The sequence below is a fragment of the Nannospalax galili genome, unplaced genomic scaffold (assembly GCF_000622305.1).
Source record: "Nannospalax galili isolate Female #2095 unplaced genomic scaffold, S.galili_v1.0 scaffold664, whole genome shotgun sequence".
NCBI classification, from domain to species: Eukaryota; Metazoa; Chordata; class Mammalia; order Rodentia; family Spalacidae; genus Nannospalax; species Nannospalax galili.
The window spans coordinates 869,893-890,940 of NW_008354274.1; the positions used below are offsets into that span (position 1 = coordinate 869,893).

At 47.5% G+C, this 21,048-nt stretch overlaps 1 protein-coding gene across 3 annotated transcripts in view; it reads left to right on the top strand.

Moving 5' to 3' along the window:
- The window catches only part of Radil (Rap associating with DIL domain), a 75,052-nt gene that overhangs the window by 29,537 nt on the left and 24,467 nt on the right, over positions 1-21,048 (top strand). For all 3 annotated transcript variants that reach the window (XM_029555155.1, XM_008851381.2, XM_029555156.1), the window contains 3 exons: positions 14,524-14,771; positions 15,797-16,426; positions 18,350-18,387. In XM_029555155.1, the coding sequence (XP_029411015.1) occupies positions 14,524-14,771; positions 15,797-16,426; positions 18,350-18,387 (916 nt within the window). The remainder of the gene's footprint in view (positions 1-14,523; positions 14,772-15,796; positions 16,427-18,349; positions 18,388-21,048) is intronic.

Below are 21,048 nucleotides of genomic sequence, written 5' to 3' on the forward strand. Positions count from 1 at the left end.
GTGGGCTTGCTGGCCAGTCAGTTTACCCAAATTGACAAGCTCCAGGTCCAGTGAGAGACCCTATCTCAAAAAGTAAGGTGGAAAGCTGTTGAGGAAGACCGCCAACATTTACCTCTTACTTCCACAGGCACATGTATGTATACAGTCATGCCATACACAACACACACACACACACACATATGCACACAAGCTCCTGTGTTCACTTAATTTCTTTTTGGGTGAATCTAGTATGAACTAATTAACAAATGTATTTTTAAGTTATTTTTTAAGGATTTATTTTTATGAGCCAAGCAAAGTGGCACACATCTTTAATCCCAGCACTTGGGAGACGGAGGCAGGTGGATCTCTGTGAGATGGAGGCCAGCCTGGTCTACATAGTGAGTTCCGGGCCATCTGGGGCTACAGGGAGACCCTGTCTTAAATATATATATATATATATTTATTATTTTCAGTTATGTATACATGTGTGTTTCTTTTTCTTCTTGGGGGAGGTTCTTTTTGAGACAGTTCCTTTGGAACTGGAGTTACGGATAGTTGTTAGCTGCTATGTGGGTGCTGGGATCCAAACCTGAGTCTTCTGCAAGAGCAGCCAGTGCTCTTAACTGCTGAACCATCTCTTCAGTGCCCCCCCAATTATTTTTATTACATTAATTTTATTTTGTGTGCATGCATATGCCGTGGTACACATGTGGAGGCCAGAGGATAACTTGTGGGCGTAGGTTCTCTCATTCCACCATGTGTATTCAGGGAATCAAACTTGGGTCCTCATGCTTGGCAGCAATTGCCTTTACTTGCTGAGCCATCTCACTTGCCCAGTGAATATATTTATAGTTGCAGAAATCCCTATTACCAAATAACAGATCGTGATCATGGGGTGACATCATCATCAGGGGTCCTATTCACACTCAGGCTGGGGCCATTGGGTGATCACAGTCCACACTGGACTCAGTGATCCATACCTGTGTTCATATGCAAGGGCTCATCAGTGCAAGTTCAGAATCTCATCATCTTAATAGGTATGGATGAGGTCTCTGTGTAAAATTCATCAAGTGCAATTCTGGAGCACATTTTTAAAAAGATTTATTTTTATGTGTGTGTGTGTGTGTGTGTGTGTGTGTGTGTCTGTCTGTCTACATGAATGCAGTTGCCCATGGAGGCCAGCAGAAAGCTTTATAGATCACCTGGAACTTGAGTTGCAGGTGGTTGTGAGCCCCCATGTGGGTGCTGGGAACCAAACCCAGGTACTCTGCAAGAACAGTCAATGATCTTAACTGCTGAACCATCTCTCCAGCATCTTCGGGCACAATTTTTATCCCTTTATGGACCTTTGCAAATCAAGCTGCCTGCCCAGCACCCCCAGCCTGCAGTGGTAGGACAGGCACAAGTGACTGACTGGCATTTTGTGTCAGCAAGGGACAGATGTAAGGTAAAACCAGGGTCACTGGTCCCAAGTGCTTTGCCAATCCAGCTGGACAAACTCCAGCTGGACTTTTGGGGGGAAGTTTCTAGGCTCCAGGATTGCTCTTGACCCTGCCCCCTGCACTCCGTTTTGGTTTAGATTCCATCCGGAGTAATCCGTCCTTCTTTGTGACAAATAGCATGTCTATTAGCCAACTGCCTGTGAGGATTCTTGCATTTTATACCTTCTATCTCATTCAATGGACACCATTTCTTCTGACAGAATTTTCTTGAGAGCCTTGCAGGCTGCATGGGATTGCTTAAGAATTCACTACACTGCACAAAGCCACGCCTACAGGCATTTCTAACATAATCCCTTTTCTATTTTTAGCCTCTGAAAAGAGAGAGCTCCTAAATTTCCTTGAGATCTCTGACTTGACAGCAAAATCTATGGGAAACCCCTTCACCTCTTGGCAAGTCTTCTATGAGCCTGAGTGTCTCTTATCCCCTCTTCCTTTCACGGCTAGAGATTAAACCCAGATCTCCCACACACTTAGCATTCTCTCTACCACACCCCAGCTGTCGGGATTCTGACCCATTGAGCCCAGGTGCCCTGACAATCAGGGACTCTTCTTCCTCTAGTTTCCAGTTCCAACCTCTCATGCCCTCTGATTCTTCACACACTGTCGGTCTAGATTTCGCCACTGCAGGAAAGCACTTCTCCCACTTGGAGCTACCAGCTCATTTTCACTGTGGCACGCCTGTCCACTGTTCACTGATCTTTACAGGGAAGCTGGGCTTCTCTCCTGGTCCTCACGGATGTAGCCTGTTGTCTTATGACTCCCAATGCCTTTAGGCACCTGGGGTGCTTGTTACAGCAGTGCATCGTTTCTGCATACTAGCATTAGTAATTGTTGTTTATGGCTGGAAACTCCAGCCTGAAGCCACATACTGTTTTGCTGGAGTTGGGCAAAGAGTCTGCTTATCCCAGGTCCCATAGGGTGTAGTCCAGGTGTTGGTGGGGCGCATTCCTTTCTGGGACCTGGAGGTCTCCATCTGTAGGGGTTGTGGACTGAAAATTGCTTTCATGGCTGTTCTCTGTCTCTGTCTCCATCCCTCTCCCTCTCTTCCCTCCTCCTCTTCCCTGTCTCCCTCTGCTTTGGCTAGGGACCACCCTCAACTCCTAGTAGTTGCTAGAACTCTCCATCAAACCCTTTGCAAACTGACATCTCTTCTTTGACCAACTGAAGTGGTCTCTCAGCTCAGGAAGAAGACATGTGATTATTAGCAAATCTCTGGGTGATCTCCACATTTTAAGATCGTCTGATCACCAGTGTGCCCCACAAACACCTGGACTGCACCCTAAGAGACCTGGATAAGCAGACTCCTTGCTTGACTCCAGCAAAACAGTGTGTGGCTTCAGGCTGGAGTTTCCAGCTATAGACACAACCCAGTGATCTGGGTTTATTAGTAAAGTCTCTCTTGATGTGTGTCAGAGTGACCCCAGCAGGCAGGGACCATGCACCATCTGAGAACTCTGCCTAGACGGCACCTTCCCTATCGTATATTATCCTGTAGGGTCTCTCTCTCTCTCTCTCTCTCTCTCTCTCTCTCTCTCTCTCTCTCTCTCTCCACACACATACCACACATTCCACCCACACACCACACACCACACACCACACAACCACGAAGTGAGCTGGAACAACACAGTGAATTCTAGACCAGCCTGGGCTACAGTTAGAGAGTGAGAGCCTAACTCCAAACAAACAGGCAAATAAACTGTACAGTTTAAACCAGGACATAATTTCTTCTTACTACTTAATATTTAGGTTATTGGAATCATAGAAAGAAATCTACTAAAAGTAAAGATTTGCTTACACATAGGTTTTTACTCTGTTTAGTAGTTCTAACTTTACAGAAAATGATATATTACAGTCAAATAGACTTGGGTTTGTGTGTGTGTGTGTGTGTGTGTGTGTGTATTACTGGGCATGAATCCCAAGGCTTTCAAGTATTCTACCACTGAGCCACATCCCCACCCCATTCACTAGGGGATTCTAGACAGGTGCTCTACCACTGAACCATGCCCCCCAGTCCCTCACTGGAGGTTTCTAGGCAGGTACTCTACCATTGAATCATACCCCCAGCACCTCACTGGGGGATTCTAGACAGGGGCTCTACCACTGAGCTACACCCCCAGCCCTTCACTAGGGGATTCTAGGCAGGTGCTCTACCACTGAGCCACACCCCCAGCCCTTCACTAGGGGATTCTAGGCAGGTGCTCTACCACTGAACCATGTTCCCCCAGCCCCTCCCTGGGGAATTCTAAGTAGGTGCTCTACCATGGAACCACACTCACATGGGGGCTCAAAACTGTCTGAACTCTAGATCTAGGGGATCTGACACCCTCTGACCTCCAGAGGCACCTGAACAAATGTGGTGCACATAAATTCATACAAGCTCTCACACACAAAGGGTCATGATCAACAACAGAAATGCTCCTACTTGCTGGGTTGTATATATAGTACTGAGCAAGTCACAAACATCATTGTCTCTATGGAGGGGGCTGTGGTTTTCTCCAACCCCACTAGATAGTGCTTCCTGGGTCTAGGAACCAGCTAGGTTGTCATTGGCTAGTGAATCTCTTAACTAACTCCAGAGAAACCTTCTTCTGCCACCTGGAAAAGACTCAGCTACCTGCTTTGCACTGCATGGGGATCTCAGCCACCCTTGTGATGGCATCACATCCTACTGTCCCAAGCAGATCCTGGCTTGTCCTGCACCCAAGACCAAATCCAAACATAAAGATGGGAAAAGATCTAAATGAACATTTCTCCAAAGAGGGCATGGAAATGGCCAGGAATAAACAGTTAGCATCATCAGTCACCTGGGAAATGGAAACAGAAAGGAAAGTCACAGTAAGAGAGCACAGGGGGTGGGAGATGGCTCAGTGGGTAGAGCAGGAGGGCCAGAGTTGGGATCCCAGAACCCATGTAAATGCCAGGTGGGTGAGGTAGAACCTGTAATCAGAGGCTAGAAGGGCAGAAACAGGATCCCCAGAGTAAGCTGGCTAGCAAAACTAGTCGAGTTCAGTGAGCTCTTTTAATTTAGAGATGCTGCCTCAAAGAATAATGTGGAAGAGTGTTCAAGGAAGATTCCTGAAGTCAATCTGGGGTGTCCACATACATTCTTACATGCACATGTGCCTGCAAGTATGTACACACACGCACGGACGCACGGACGCACACATGAAAAGAAGAAAACGAATAAGGATTTTCCTACTGTACAAAGTTTCAAAGATAAGAGCAATTAGAAAGAGAAGCATAAAAACTACCTGTAAAATCAGAATGAAGAGAGAATTGCTGTGACCAGTTTGATGTTTCTCATTTCAGTTGGTTTTTAGAATATACATTTTATTTTCTGAAATTAAATCAACCTGTGTGAAGGCTTATATGTCATCTGGTTTTTAAAGTCAATTAGCTTTTTGAAACGGGGTCTGAATTGATAGCCTAGGCTGGCCTTGAACTCATTGAGTAACCCAGGCTGACCTTGAACTCACAGTCCTCCTGCCTCAGTCTCCTGAGTGCTAGGATTACAAATGTGCACCATCATGCCCAGCCTCTGCTTGTTTTTTCAGACTTTACATCTTTACTTCCTCTTGTTGTGAACATTATTTTAATGATAGCAAATGGGTACTTTGACTCCTTTCTGGTGTGTGTGTGTGTGTGTGTGTGTGTGTGTGTGTGTGTGTGTGTGCCTGTATATGACTGGAGGCATTGGGTACCCTGTTCTGTTGGTCTTATTCCCTTGAGACAGGGTCTCTTACTGAAACTGAAGCTGGACTGAGAGCCAGCAAGCCCTAGTGATCCTCTTGTCACTTCCTTCCACGGCTCTGGGGTTACAGGGGTGTGTATAACCACACTGGGCTTCATGAGTGCTGGGTATCTGAACTCAGATCCTCATGCTTATACAGCAAGCACTCTTATCCACTGAGCCATCTCCCCAGCCCCCTCCTCCCTTTTTCTGAGATAGGGTCTTTCTGTGTAGCTCATGCCGGGAATAAAAATTTAAGGTGATTCATTCCTGGTGCATTTTAAACTTTAGTAGTAGTAGTAGTAGTAGTAGTAGTAGTAGTAGTAAGTAGTAGTAGTAGTAGTAGTACATTTATGAGGGGGCATGGTGCTTGTGTGGAGGTCAGAGGACAACTGCTAGGAGTTGGTTCTGTCCTTCTACCTTTACATGGTAGAACTCAGGATTGAACTCAGGTTGTCAGGCTTATAAGGCAAACATCATTTATCAGACATCTCGTTGGCCCTTTAATTGTATAATTTTGACACTGTTATAAATGGTGGTTTTTTTACATGTCTCTTTTATCTTTAATATTTAAAATATTAAAATTTATGTAGTAACTATACCTAGTCACCTCGCACAGATTCACTGATTAATGCTAATAACCTGCCCTTAATTTTTGTATTTTCTACAAATATATCATCTGCAATATAAGTATGATTGCATTTCCTTCATTTCTGTTCTTAGCACTTTGTTTATCCTACTAAACTGGCTGGGATATTTAATACAGGATTGAATAAAAGTGACCCCAACAGGTACCCTTCTTGTTCCTAGTTGGGGAGAGGGGTTTCAATATACATTTGTGTGTGTGCACACAGGTATTTGCTGTGGTGTATATGCACTTGTATGTGCAGATGTGCACCATGAATGTGCATGTGCATGGAGTCCAGAGGAGGATGCCTGGTGTCTTGATCTATCGCTTGAGGCTGTGTTTCTCACTGAACCTGGAGCTAGACTGACAGCCAGCAAGCCCCAGGCATCCTTTTGTCTCCATCTCCACAGTACTGGGAGTATAGACAAGAATGGCCACACCTGGCTTTTTTCCCATCTTTTTTTGGGGGGGGTCTTTTTGAGACAGGGTCTCCCTGTAGCCCCAGCTGACCTGGAACTCACTGTGTAGACCAGGCTGGCCTTGAACTCACAGAGATCCGCCCGCCTCTGCCTCCCTAGTGCTGGGATTAAAGGCGTGCACCACCATTTAAAAAATATACTTTATTATTTTTATTTTATGTGTATGAGTGTATTGCCTGCATGTATGGTAAATGCCCTTACACCCCCACGAGCCTGCTCTCCAGCTCCTCAGCATATCTTTTCTGTAGAGTTGTTCTCTAATGGTTAATTTGGTCCTCAAAAACTATCATGATGGTTAGTTTGTCAACTTACCAGAACCTGGAATCACCTAGGAAGGGAATTTCAATGAGGATTTTCTAGATCAGGCTGGCCTGTGGGCATGTCTGTGAGGGATTGTCTTAAGTTAACTGATGTGGGAAAACTCAGCACACTGTGGGCATACCAATTCCCTAGGCAAGGGGTCCTGAACATAAGAACTGGAGAAACTGAGTGAGCACAAGCGAGCCAGTGAGCATGTGTGCATTCATCTCTCTGCTCTAGGCTGTGGATGTGTGGTTAGCTATTTGAAGTGCCTGCTCTGACTTCCCCACAGTGAGATTGTGACCTGGAACTGTGAGCATAAGTGAACCCCTCTCCCCTGAGCTGCTTGCTGGAATTTTATTACAGCAACAGAAACAAAATAAAATAGCTATGTTCCTATCAGCCCTTTAGAGAGTTTATGATGTAAATGAGTGGAATTATATGTGGGTTGCTGCTGAGTGTGATGGTACACTCCTTTAATCCCAGCAGAGGCAGAGGCAGGCAGATCTCTGTGAATTTGAGGCCAGCCAGGGCTGCAAAACTGTGTTGCCTAGAGAAAGGCTAGCCATGGGTAGGAATATTCTCATCACTTATTCATAAGTAATTCTTTTTTATTGTTGTTGGTTTTGTTTGTTTCTTTTTTTTCTTTTCTTTCCTTTTTTTTTTGTCTTTTTGAGACAGGGTCTCCCTGTTGCCCCAGCTAGCCTGGAACTGACTATGTAGACCAGACTGGTCTGGTTGTATATAAATGCACCTGTGTTATACAGTGCCCAAGGAGGTCAGAAGAGGGTGTCGATCCCCTGGAACTGGAGTTAAGGATGATTGTTAGCTGCCATGTGAGTTCTGGGAATTGAACCTGGGTCCTCTGCAAGAGCAGCCATTGCTCTTAACTGTTGAGTCATCTCTCCAGCCCTAGCAGCTCACTCTTTAAAATTATGTTTATTTAGAGAGAAAGGGAACCTGTGTGCATGCTTGTGTGCAATAACACTGTGTGGGGGGTCTTAGGACAGCTTGCAGGAGTCAGTTCCCTCATTTACCTTGCAGGTCTTGGGGATTGAACTCAGGTCTTCAGGTTTGGTGGCAAGTACCTTTACCCACTGAGCTATCTTACTGGCCCCTATCCCCTGTTCATTATTTTGAAAGACAGAGTTTTACTATACTATATAGCTGATGCATGCTTGGAACTTGCTTTATAGCCCAAACTGATTTGAACTCATAATCCTCCTGCCTCAGTCTTGTGAGTGCTTGGATTATAGGCATATATCAACATGCCCTGGCTCAAAAGCAGTTCTTTGATACACGTTTTTTGTTTGTTTGTCTTGTTTTTTTGTTTTGTTTTTTGAGACAGGGTCTAACTATGTAGCACCAGCTAACCTGGAACTCACTATATAGACCAGACTGACCTCGATGTCACAGAGATCCACCTGCCTCTGCCTCCTGAGTATTGGGATTAAAGGCATGCTACACCATCTGATACATATTTTGAGTGATTTTCATCTAGGATAGCACTATTGACAGCCCCATGCATTTGCAGACTTAGAGAAGGGTATTACAGTGAGAAGGAAATGTCTTATAGACGAGTCAGACCCCTGGGTTTGTAGCAGCTACACTTACCGAAGTGTGTTACCACAGCTGTTACAAAGCCACCCCTTTAACATAGGCTGTTTCCTTGTTTTAGGAAAACCCCAGCACAGAATGCTGAAGTACCCATCCATTGCCAATGTGTTTTCATCTCAGTCCCTGACAGCAGACAGGGAGCCCCAAAGAATTTCTGGATTGTGTGTGTTGTTTCAAAACTTAGAGCCAGGGAGGGACAAGAAAACAGGACCAGGAGGGGAGGCCCACAGTGTGACTCTGTAGGGAAATGAGAGATGTTCAGGAAGAGCTGTGTTGCTCTTTCCAGGGCTGTTCAGAGCCAGAGCTGACCTGTGATGGCAGCTCTCATGATGGTGACTAGCTCTGGGACTCTGGGAGGACACTAGTTCCTGAACTGCCTGGCCCAGCCACACATCACTTCCTCTGCTCCTTCTCTGGTTCTGGTGTCAAAGGCACCATTTCCTCCTAGTCCTGGCTGCTTGCTCTGCTGTTGCCTCTAGGAGGCCTGCATAGTTATGAACTCATTGTGCTCCTGGAATACTGATATGTGTTCCATTCGTGATCTGGGCAGGATTTTGGACAGGAGAGTCTCCAAACGTGTCTTGGAGTGGAGTAGCCAAAGTCTCTTTAGTCTTCTCTAGGGGAACACACCAAAAACCTGAATATGTCTCAGTGGAGAGGGGGAAGTCCCCGAGTATCTCAGTGGAGAGGAGAGTCCCCGGGTGTCTCTGTGAAGAGGAGAGGCTCCCCAGTCTGTCTTTGGGTGGAACATTTGATGGAGGAATTGCTGTAGACAGGGCTTAGCAGCACAGTAAACAGTATTCCAGAGCCTTATAGACAGCTTACTTTTCAAAATACAGGTTCCTGTGCTTTGAATCTGAAGTGCCCCTCCCCATAGGCTTATGTTTTCAGAAATATTCTTTTTTAAAGACAGGGTCTTACTATGTAGCTCTGGCTGGCCTGAAACTCATTATGTAGATCAGGCTGCCCTCCAACTGCCTCTCTCTCCTGTATGCTGAGATTATAAATTGAGTGCACCACCACACCTAACTTTACTTTTTTTTTTTTTTTTTTTTTTTTTTTTTTTTTTTTTTTGTAGCTCTAGCTGACCTGGTCTTTTTGAGTCAGGGTCTCCCTACAGCCCTAGCTGGCCTGGCACTCACTATGTAGACCAGGCTGGCCTTGAACTCAGAGATCCTCCTGCCTCAGCCTCCTGAGTGCGCCACCATGCCCAGCCTGACTTTACATTTATTTTATTTATTCTTTCGTGTGTGTGTGTGTGTGTGTGTGTGCACGTGCCCGCCCATGTATGCTCACTGCCATGGCACATATAAGGAGATCAGAGAACTACTTGTGGGAGGGAGTTGGTTCTACCTTGTGGGTCCCGGAGATAGAATTCAGGTCATCAGGCGTAGTGGCATGTGCCTTTACCCACTGAACCATCTCTCCAGCCCAGACTCCTGTTTTGAACATTTGTTCTCCAGCTGGTGGCTCTGTTTGTGAGGCTGTAGAGCCTTTAGGTGGAGCTCAGCTTGAGGAAGTAGGTCAGCAGGGGTGTACCCTCTCCTGGTTCTGGCCTGTGTTCCCTGCCTAGCCCCTGCCATGTAAACAGCTGCTGCTTTATGCTCCCACCACTGTAGACTGAGTTGCTCTGTCATTGATTTTCCCTTCATGATGAATTGCAGATCTGCAGCAACTGTGAACCAAAAATTAAATCATTCCTCCCTTAAGTTGTTTGTATCAGGTACTTGGTCACAGAAACCTGGTGGTCCCTGAGAAATGGGGCCTTGGCTAGGATTATCACTGAGGGAGAGGCAGGAAGAGATGTCTATATCCCACCTTCTGAGCTTCCAGACCTGCCTCCTTCACACACAGCGAGGCCTGGCATTTTTATTGGTGAAGCATGACTTCCCGTCTAAAATCACCATATGCCTTTGACCCACTTGCCACTTGGCCTGTCTAGGGTTAGGATGTGGGAAATAGCAGTCCTCTCTGAGGTATTGTCCACAAGTTGGCAAAGTTCCCTGATTGGCTGTGGATGGGACCTGGAGTGACCTTATTCTTGGATGAGACCTGACCTGTGTGTGAGCTCAGGACAAGATTGTTCCTTTGGTTGCCAACTCCCTGATTTCTGCCTGGGTCATGTAACATCAGGTCTGAGACCCTCAGCAGCTTCAGGGAATGTCTAGCCTTGACATGACACCAAGCCATGCTCTCCACAGCTTCAAAACTGACTTATGATGTGAGCTCACTGGCCCCTGCTCGCCTTCAGCCCAGAGGCCACGTGGGATGGTCAATGGGCAGAGGTGGATCTGAACTGGTACACAGTGCTGAGGCCCATGGGGACACTGGCATTGTGACTGCAGCTCTGTTTCCAAGAATTCAGGGAATCAAAGGCCCTCAGAACTGGCCTTTCTGACCTTGTAGTTTGGGGCCTTGCCTCTTGTGGCCTTGTCTCAGGGAGGGAACAAGTCAGAAAGTCCTTTGCAGGTGAAAGGCCTGTAGAACTGTAAGACTTCCATGATTGTTACTTTTTAAAAGGAGTCAGGGGGCTGAAGGGATGACTCAGTGGTTAAGAGTACTGGCTGCTCTTATGGAGAACCAGGGTTTGGTTCCCAGCAACCACATGGCATCTAACAACTGTCTGTAACTCCAGTTCCAGAGGATCTGATGACCTCTTTTTACCTCTATGGGCATTGCACACATATGGTACACCCAAATATGTGCAGGCAATAATACACATATAAAATATAAGTAACTAAAAAGTTTTTTTTAAAAAAAGAAAGGAAAGGGGGCTGGAGAAATGTTTCAGCAGTTAAGAGCACTGGACGCTCTTGGACGGGACCATGGTTCAATTCCCAGCACCGACATGGTGGATAATAACTGTCTATAACTCCAGTTCCAGGGGAATTCAATGCCTTCTGACCTCATGAACTTTGCATGTCATTGGTACATTTATATACATGCAGGCAATACACTCACACATATAAAATAAAAATAATAAAATATATTTAAAAGAACAAAGTGAGTTTCAGGACAGCTGGGGCTACAGAGAGACCCTGTCTCAAAAAGACCAAAAGGTGCCAGGTGTGGTGGCACAGGCCTGTAATCCTGGCATGAAAGAGGCCGAGGAAGGAGGATTGTGAGTTGCAGGCCAGTCTGGGCTATGTAGGAAGACCCTCTCTGAGAAAATCAAACCCTAAAAAGTAAAGCATAAGGAAAAGGGTAAGGACACCTGTATACCTGCCTCTAGGAATTGACAGGTAAGGACTTTCTACCATGTTTAGATGTTTTTAAAGATAAGAAAGCCAGGCATGGAGTTTAGTTTTGGAATCTGAGCACTCAAGAGAAAGTCAGGTGCCATGCATGAGACAGGGTCTTCCTGTAGTCCCAGCTGGCCTGGAACTCACTATGTAGACCAGGCTGGCCTCTGTTACACAGAGATCCACCTGCCTCTGCCCCCGGAGTGCCGGAATTAAAGGTGTGTACTACCACACCCAGAATAATAAAGAATTTTAAAACCCAGCTAGGTGGACAGTGCCTGAGAATGACACCCAATGTTGTCCTCTGGTCTACTTGCATACACGCACACACGCATACACATACCAAAACAAAATGAAATCCACAAATAAATAGAAAAATACTACAGATAAAGTTGACATTCATGTTGTTGTGCGCTGTATGTAAGGTTTCCTCTTCAATACCGCACATCCATGACAGCGTTAGTTTCCATCCTCTTCCTCCCTCTCTAGCTTGTCCCTCAGCCCCTGTGGGCACAGTCATACTGTGAACTCACTGAGGCCTTTTCTGCTTTAAAAGATGGTCCTATGTACACTTTCCCACAAACCAGGAGCCATATTCAGTGCTTGTGAACCTGTATGCCAGTGTTGTGAGACCACATGTCTCCTGCCACTTGCTCTTCTGGATGTGCCCTTGGGTGTCAGCTGCAGCATCCACACGTCAATCCAGTGTTCCCTTTGGGTGGGCTAGGGCAGGGCATGTGCCTCTGTGTGTGGGGAGGGGAGGGGGGGAGAGGGAGAGAGAGAGAGAGAGAGAGAGAGAGAGAGAGAGAGAGAGAGAGAGAGAGAGAGAGAGAGCCTGGAATCCCATAGTGCCTTCTGAGGCCAACTTTCAGTTGGTCTGAAATTCTCCCACTAGGCTCCACTTCTTAATCTCTTAAGGGTCTCACTTCCTAATATCACCATTGGGACCCAAGCTCTCAATACATGAATCTTTGGGGAGCATATTAAATTATATCCAAAAACAAAAAGTAGGGACAGAGGTTGGAATCTGGACCTTGTTACAGAGAGAGAGAGAATGAGAATGAGAGAATGAGAATGCATAACACTTGCATGAGTGTTCACAAACGTCCCTCTGGCCATCTCACACAGCAGGATAGAGGAGGAGGCATGATGGGATTACTGTCCACTCTGGCTACTACAGAGCCTCTCCTGCCCTTGGAGTTTCTGTGTGCTGATGGTCTTGGGTGCAGATCCAACCACTGCTGCCCAGAGCCAGAGCCTGGCCCCGACTCCTGGTCCCAGGTTGAGCTCCTGTGTGGGTCTCCATCCTGATAGGTAGGCAGATTAGATTGGCCCAGGTTAGGAGAGGCACGTCTGAGAGGGTAGTGTTGTCTCTCCTCAAAATGACAGGGTTTCAGTCAGCTGTGAGCATCCCATGTGGGACAAAGGACCCTGTTGCCTTCAGGCCCTGTGGGAGCCCTGGGAAGCTAGACAGGAGGCTATATGCAGCTCAGCCACTCCCGCAGCCCTAGAACTTTGAAAGGCTCTGGGGAATCACCTTCTCTCCCACCACTCAGCTCTGGATCCAGGGAATGCTTGGGGGCCAGGGCATCATTTTGGATTGCATTTTCTTTGTTCAAATCTGGCTTCACAGTTTTTCAATGAGTCCAAAGCTGAGCAGCAGGCAGGTCTTGGAGATTGGCAGCAGGCCAAGGCAGGGGGCTCCAGCCCCACCTGCTGGGCACCTGCCTTTTGCTGGGCTGGCCAGCTGGACTCTGCAGCAGGCGGAGCAGCCTCACAGCCTGGCACTGCTACTGGCCTGCATCCATCCTGCAGCCTCGGCCCCCCGCGGGCTGCAGATGCGCAGGAGGCCTTCTAGAAGGAAGGGCAGAGCTCAGAGCTCAGCCACCAGCTACCGGTAAGGCCCGCATCCCCGCCTGTTCCTGGCTTCCCTCTTCTAGCTTTTTTTATGGTTCTTTTTGTAATGGCTGGAGGAAAAGATGGGGACAAAGCTGCGCAGAAAGGACTCAGCAGAGGACTTAGGGAAGAAAATGCTGGGGTCAGCTGGGAATGCTGTGCTGGGTCCCCAGGGTTCCATCATCCATCCTGGTTAGCTTTCCCAGCAGCCAGAGTTTAGAGGGCATTTCCTGTATTTGATAGCATGCAGCTTTTAAAGTGCTTCATGGGGTGTGTGTCATTTCTGGGTGGTGTGTGTGTGCATGTATGTGTATGTGAGTCTATATGTGTGTATAGCTGGGAGCACATATGCATGCGTTTATGTTTCTGTATGTGTGTTGTGTATAGGGAGTGTGTAATGAAGAATATGTGTGTTTTATTGTTTGTGCATTTGTGTGCATATATGCATGTATATATTTGTGTACATTTATCTGTGTACTCTGTGCATGAGTATATATGCATTTGTATCTGTTTCATGTATATTTGGGTGTGTTTATATATGCACTTTGTGTGGGTGTATGTGTGCATGTGTGTATTTGTATGCATGTATATTAGTGTGCATTTGTGACTGTGTGTTCATGTGTGTACACTTTGGCAGGACCCATGGTGTCAGCCATGCTGTGACAGAAGCTGACCTGAGGGTGACTGTCAGCTTGACCATTTCCTTCTTGTAAAGTGTATGACTGGCTCTGTCCCTGTTAGCCAGAGTATCCTGTTCCCAAGGAGTTGAGCCTGCCATATAGGCAGGCTGGGAAAACAGAGCAGTGTGGACAGTTGTGTGGACAGGGCTCCATGGTGACATTGTAGCCCAGCATGGGCACTGCTGTGATGGGGAGAAGTGTTTTGGTGGGTTTGGTGTAAGGGCCATTAGCTGAGGTAGGTCAAGATCACAGGATGTGGACAGCTGGGCTGCCTGCTCTGTGACTACCTGGGGACTCCTTGGATCATCAAGACAATGCCCAGACTTTGAAAAGGACCTGACCAATGGACAGACCTATTTTGACAAAACAATGACAGGTGTCCCAGTGGTTCAGTGAGATTTAGTCAGGACAACCTGTGAGAAAGTTTGATTGAGGCCTTTAACTACTTCCCTGTGCTGATTCTGTTCTAGGAATAAATGCCCAAGCCCGGAGGCTACAGCGGATCCGAGCCAAGGGAACCCCAGCCCTTGCCTCTGAGGCTGCCCAGAGTCCCCCACCAACCCAGCTGCGCCGCACAGTCAGCGAGACCAGCCTGAGCCCAGCACCCACGCTGCCTGACACCACCCAGGGCCCTGAGGAACCCACCCCAGACACCATGCGTTATTCCCTGTACCAGTGCCCACACCTGCTCCTCCTACAGGGTTACAGCCAACAGCATGTAAGCCACCCCTGGTCCCCAACACTACTACCCCATGCAGCCCAGGGACAGGGAGGTCAGGCCTTGTCCTCCCTCCAGCTGAGGCAGCTTAGGCAGCTGGGAACTCTCAGGGCTGCAGGCCCCTCTGGTGGGGAGGAGGCTATAGAGGTGGGAGGTGTGTTCTCTGTCTGGGTAAAGCAGGGAACAGTCAGGCAAGAGTCGTCACTGACCTTATCCCTCACTGGGACTCTGTGGACTTCAGTCCATTTTCTAGCTTATTTCTTAAGCCTTTGGGACAGGGACAGTCACCTAGGGGTACCCAGGGTCTTCTTGTCCTAAAGACAGTAGAAACTGAACACAACTTGGTGGCTGCAGCTGCAGTCTCTGAGCCCTCCGTCCTTCCCTTTCCTTTCCATTTTCTTTTTAGATAGTGTTTTCCTATGTAGTTCAGGCTAGTAGGAAACAAATTATGTAGCCTAGGCAAGCCTTAAATGTGCAATCCTCCTGCCTCGACTTCCTGAGTGCAGGGATTATAGGCCTGTGCCACCAGGATCAGCTCCCGGAGCCATTTCTCCCTTCTGTATCTGGGTCCAAAGGAACCGGCCCTGGTGACCTCCTGCTGTGTCTATCACTTGCTTTTTGCTCTGTTCTTTGAGCCCTTCACAGTGTCAGGGCTCTTAGGCTCCATCTCAAGAGACACCCCATGTTGACCTGGGCACCAAGGGGCAGGGTCCACAACTGCTTTGTTGGGGTGACTTGGGGAGTTCAGCAGTCCTTAGCCTATGACTTTGAGACCAGCACCTGTTTCTAGGTCAGCACTGTCCTGGCTCTTGAGTCACTTCTAGGTAGGAAGCTGTGTCTTCTGAGTCAGGCCAGGGTGGTCAGGGGAGGGTTACCAAGTTCTGCTGGTGGCTTTGGGGCAGGTGTCCCAGGATATGAGAAGCCCTGGGAACAGAGCCTGGGAAGAGGCAGCTGCAGGGGCAGAGGATACCATGCTATGCTGGCATGACTGGCACTGTGTCCTAAGCTGCCTGTCTGCCCTTTAGGACAGCCTGGTGTATGTGCTCAGCCGGGAGCGGCACACAGTGGGCCAGCGCACACCCTCCAGCAAGCCCAGCATCAGCTTGTCGGCCCCCGACATCCTGCCTCTGCACTGCACCATCCGGCGCCACCAGTCCTCAGAAAGTGGCCAGGCTGGGACCAGGGTGGTGCTGGAGCCCATTGCCGGGGCTCACGTTTCAGTCAACTTCTCAGAGGTGGGAAGGAGCCCTGTGGTGCTACAACATGGTGACCTACTCTCCCTGGGCATCTATTACCTGCTGCTGTTTAAGGACCCCTTGCAGGCTCAACCTCTGCCTGCCTGTGCCCTGGCCCGCCTCGGGGCCACACCGCAGACCTGTAAGATGTGTGGCACTGCACTCCGGGCCCGCAGTGCCACCCCCATGCCTGCTGCTGTGATCCGCAGGCGCTCACTGCTCCTGGAGTTTGAGCCTGATGTGGAGGACACACTCCTGCAGAGGATCATGACTCTGATTGAGCCTGGGGGGGATGACCACAAGCTGACCCCTGCCTTCCTGCTCTGCCTCTGCATCCAGCACTCAGCCACCCACTTTGAGCCAGGCACCTTCAGACATCTCCTGCTCAAGATTGCCAAGAGAGTCCGAGACACTGTCTGGGTATGTGTGGGAATGCTGTGTGGGGAACCTGTGTCAAGGGAGCTCACTGGACCACCACCACTAATATTCCTACATTGAGTCAGGTTCGAGAAATGGCTGGTCTCTCCATCTATACCTCTCAAGTAGCAGGCTGCCAGGCTGGACATTGCCTTCTAAGTGGGTCTAGCTGCTGTGGGGTCAGCTGTCACCTCTGAGCTCTGCCTGTGTCCCTCCTGATAGTCCATCATGACTACAGCCTGGGTGACCTGTGCTTCTCACTAGGGCAGACCACCTGAACTGTCTCCAAGTTGATCCCCTGATCAGCTTGGTGGTGAGGTTGCTAGAGAATTACCTGTTTGACAAGTTCAGGTCCCAGCACCCACATGGCAGTTAACAGTCATCTTCTGTAACTCTAGTTCCAGGGGATGTAATACCCTCTTCTGGCCTCTTTGGGAACCAGGCACATGTGATGTATTTATATACATGCAGACAGAGCATTCATATATATAAAATAAAACAAACTTTAATTTTGTTTTAGCTGTTCATTTATTAAATTTGGCCCTTTTTCAATAAAATTTGTTGAAGAAATTTAAAAATTAGGAAACCAGTAAATAGGAGAGCTATAATTTTTTATGTAAAAGATATTCCTTATATCAAAGATGTAAAGGGGCTGGAAAGATGGTTCAGCAATTGAGGGTGCTGACTACTCAGTTCCCAGTACCTACATGGCAGCTAACAACCTTCTGTAACTCCAGTTCCAGGAGATCTAATGCCCTCTTTTGTCCTCTGCAGGCACTGCATGTCGCAAGTGCATTTACATGCAGGCAAAACACTCAGACACATAATAATAATAATAATAATAATAATAATAAGAAGAAGAAGAAGAAGAAGAAGAAGAAGAAGAAGTTTTTTTAATTTAAAAAGATGTAAAACAAAGGCTTTTAAGTAATATGTTTCTTAGAAATACGAGACCTGCCAGGTGTGGTGGTGCACACCTTTAATCCCAGCACTCGGGAGGCAGAGGCAGGTGGATCCTCTGTGAGTTCAAGGCCAGCCTGGTCTACAGAGTGAGTTCCAGGTCAGCTGGAGCTTCAGGGAGACCCTGTCTCAAAAAGACTAAAAGAAAAAGAAAAAGAAACATGAGACCTTAATCTAGACAATGAGACCTACCTAAAAGCTTAATTTTTGTTTGTTTGCTTGTTTGAGGCAGAGTCTCATAGCCTAGGCTGGCTTGGAACTCTTTATGTAGCCCAGACTACCTTGGACTCTTCTGCCTCTGTCTCCTGAATCCAAGTGTTGGGATTACAGGTATGCATTGCCATGCCAAGTGCCACCTCTGGAAATATTGTCAGTGCCAAGAGGCGATGGGTGAAATTATACTATCAAATCCTGCACCAATCTTGTCAGGTTTTGGGGTCTGAAGAGAAGTTTCTACTACCAGGCCTGACTACCATAGCTCAGGAAAATAGTGCATTCAGTCCTCTTAACATAGAACAAACTTGAAAAGATGTTTAAGAACCAGGAGTGGTGGTGCTCACCTTTAAGCTCAGCACTTGGGAGGTAGAGGCAGACAGATCTCTGTGAGATCGAGGCCAGCCTGGTCTACATAGTGAGCTCCAGGCTAGCCAGGGATACTCAGTGAGACCCTGTCTCAACAACAACAAAGGATGTTTAAGGGAGCAGTTGCACCTTGCTACTTACCCATAGTCAGAGCCCCACCCTGCACTGAGGCATGTGCAGCCTACCAGCAGTTCTCAGATCCCCACAGTTCCTCTCCCCTTTCACCATTATGTGGGTTCTGGGAATTGAACTCAGGTCTTCAGGCCTGTTTGGCAAATGTGTTTACCTACTAAGCCATCTCACTGGACCAAAACTGTGTGTATTTGAGCATATCCCTGTGTTGTCCTGTTTTTCTCATATTTGCTTTTACTTTTTCCTTTATAGGAGAAAACCAAAGAACTAGCAGAAAAGCAGGCACAACTGTAAGTGTGGCCCAGTTTCTGCCCCCTCTTGTGACACCAGTCAACTCCGTGCTTCAGCTACTATCCTCTCTACCACCCTCCCCACCTCCCCTGGTCCACTCCTTTTCTAACTACCCTGGGAAGCTGTGTGGGAAATTTCCTAGTAAGGCCTGGTAGTCTGTGTTTCAGAGGCTGAGGCAAGAGGATCTCAAGTTCAAAGCCTGCCTAGGCACATACTGAGTACAAAGCAAGCCTGATCTACTAACTGAGACCAATTTTGAGACTGGTCTCAAAATAAAAAGTAGAAGTAGGACTGGGGATATAGCTCAATGGTAGAGCACCTTCTTAGAATTGCCCTAGTGAGGGGTTGGGGGTGTGGCTCAGAGGTAGAGCACCTACTTAGAATTTCCCAGTGAGAGGCTGGGGGTGTGGCTCAGTGGTGGAGCACCTGCCTAGAATCCTCAGTAAGGGGCTAGGGATTGTAGATTAGTTGGTAGGATGCTTGCCCAACATTTATGAATCTCTGGTTAGATTCCTAGCCGCACATAAACTGGGCATAGTGTTACATGCCTATAATCCCAGCACTCAGGAGTTAGGGGCAAGAAAATTAGAAGTTCACGGTCATTCTTGGTTACATAGTGAGTTTGACACCGCCCTGGGATACATGAGACTCTGTCACACACAAAAAATATTCCCAGATATTGGTGATAAGTGTGTGTGCACACACATATGTAGCATGTGACATCGTTATGCCTACATGCTTACACTGAGGCTGATTTGAAATGGTCTCATAGAGCACTGAGTGGCCAGGAAAGGGCTGGAATTGGGGGCATTGAGGACTTGGCCTGCTGGTAGCATCTTTTTACTTCTGTCCAGATGCCAGCTCCTTTCAGTTGTTACCAGCCTGAGTGGGACATGGGTGCTGACTCAGAGTGGGAGTCATAGCTCCCCAGGTCTGCAGCTGTGAGGGGAAACTAGGCGCTGCTTCCTGTTCTGACAGGGCTTTGTGGAAACTAGCCCAGAGGCAGCATGGGCACCAAAGGATGATTGACAGATCCCAGGACGGTGGTGATATGGAGGACCCAAGGGCGTCTGGAGGAACCTGCTCTTGCTTTGCCCTAGGACAACTGGACTTCTGGGGTTGAGGGTGTGTGGAGATGGTGGGGAGCATCTAGCATTCTTCCCACTGCATCCTGAGCTGGAGGTTAGACTAGAACCTTCTATCTCAGGTCCTGTCTGTCAGGGTGGCCTGGAGCCTCCAGCATCTGTAGGTTGCAGTGTGGGCTGGGGGTGGACCCAGCTTCCCTACTGACAGAAAGAGCCAAGGCTTTCCCTTTTAGCCAGCTGCCCCTACTATGCTTCCAGAACTTTCAGCATTAGCCTGCAGATAGTTCTGTTTCCATTCCTAATGCATGCCTAGGCTTTTTTTTCCTTTTCCTTTTCCTTTTGAAAATAATGAATCACTCCCAGAGCACAGAACAGTACAGAACACAGCAGTCTGTTACTATGAACTGACACCTGGGCCTAATTTGTCACATTCTGCCAGATTTGTGTCACCTCTATGTGTGGTTTTCCTTTAATGGTGAGTGCCTTTGAACTTCCCCAGATCCCTGCCTGTGTCTGTGACAGGCACGTTCCTTCCTTTGCTGTGTGGACATGGGGCCTGCTTCCTGGGTTTCTTCACCTGAACCATTCTACATTCCCTGCCTATGATTTGTTGTGTGTTAATTTTTCATTACTGTGACAAAATGCCTAACAGAAACAGCTTAAAGGAGGGAAGAATTTTGGCTCATGGTTTGAGAGGCTTCAGTTCATAGCTGACTGGCTCTGTTGCTTCTGGGCTGTGGTGAGGCAGAGTGTCATGGCAGAAGGGCACAAGAGCAGAGCTGCGCACCTTGTGGCAGCCAGGAAGCAGAGAGGGAGAGAAGATGCCTTTCTAGTGGACTTCCTTCATCTTCCCTTTTTTTCCATTTGGGTCTCAGAAAAGAAAAAACAAACAAGAAAGAATATTTTTTTTGTCTAGTGTATCATATTCCTGTGAGATTATTTATCTTAACTATTGCATTCTAACCTCCCTTTATTTTCAGTTGAGAAAAATAGCTTAAGGGGACTGGGGAGATTGTTCAGTGGACTTGAGTTTAATGCCCAGAGCCCACATAAAATAGCCTTTGTGGTAGTGTGTGCTTGTAATTCCAGTGCCAGGGAAAACAGAGACAGGAGGATCCCTGAGGCTTGCTGGCCAGCCAGTCCAACTTAATTGATGACTATTTCAAAGGAGGTACACAGCATTCCTGAGGGTGACACCTGAGGTTGTCCTCTGCCCTCAATAGCACACACACATATGTACATGTATGCCCACATGTACATGTGTACCTGGACACAAATGTACAACTGTGCACACATGAATGCACACAAGCCTGCACACACATACATGCACACACAGAAAAATACATTAATATTTCCTCTGTTATTATGAATTTGTAAGTTTCTTTTGAACAATTACCAACTTTGTTTTATTTTTGTGGATTTTGTACAGTGAGGTATGTATAGCTCTATGGAGCCTCTTTTAATTTTTTTGCATTTCTTTCTTTTCTTTCTTCCTCCCTCCCTCCCTCCCTCCCTCCCTCCCTTCTTTCCGATTTTCCTTCTTCCGTCCTTCCTCCCTCATGCCTCCTTTTTGTG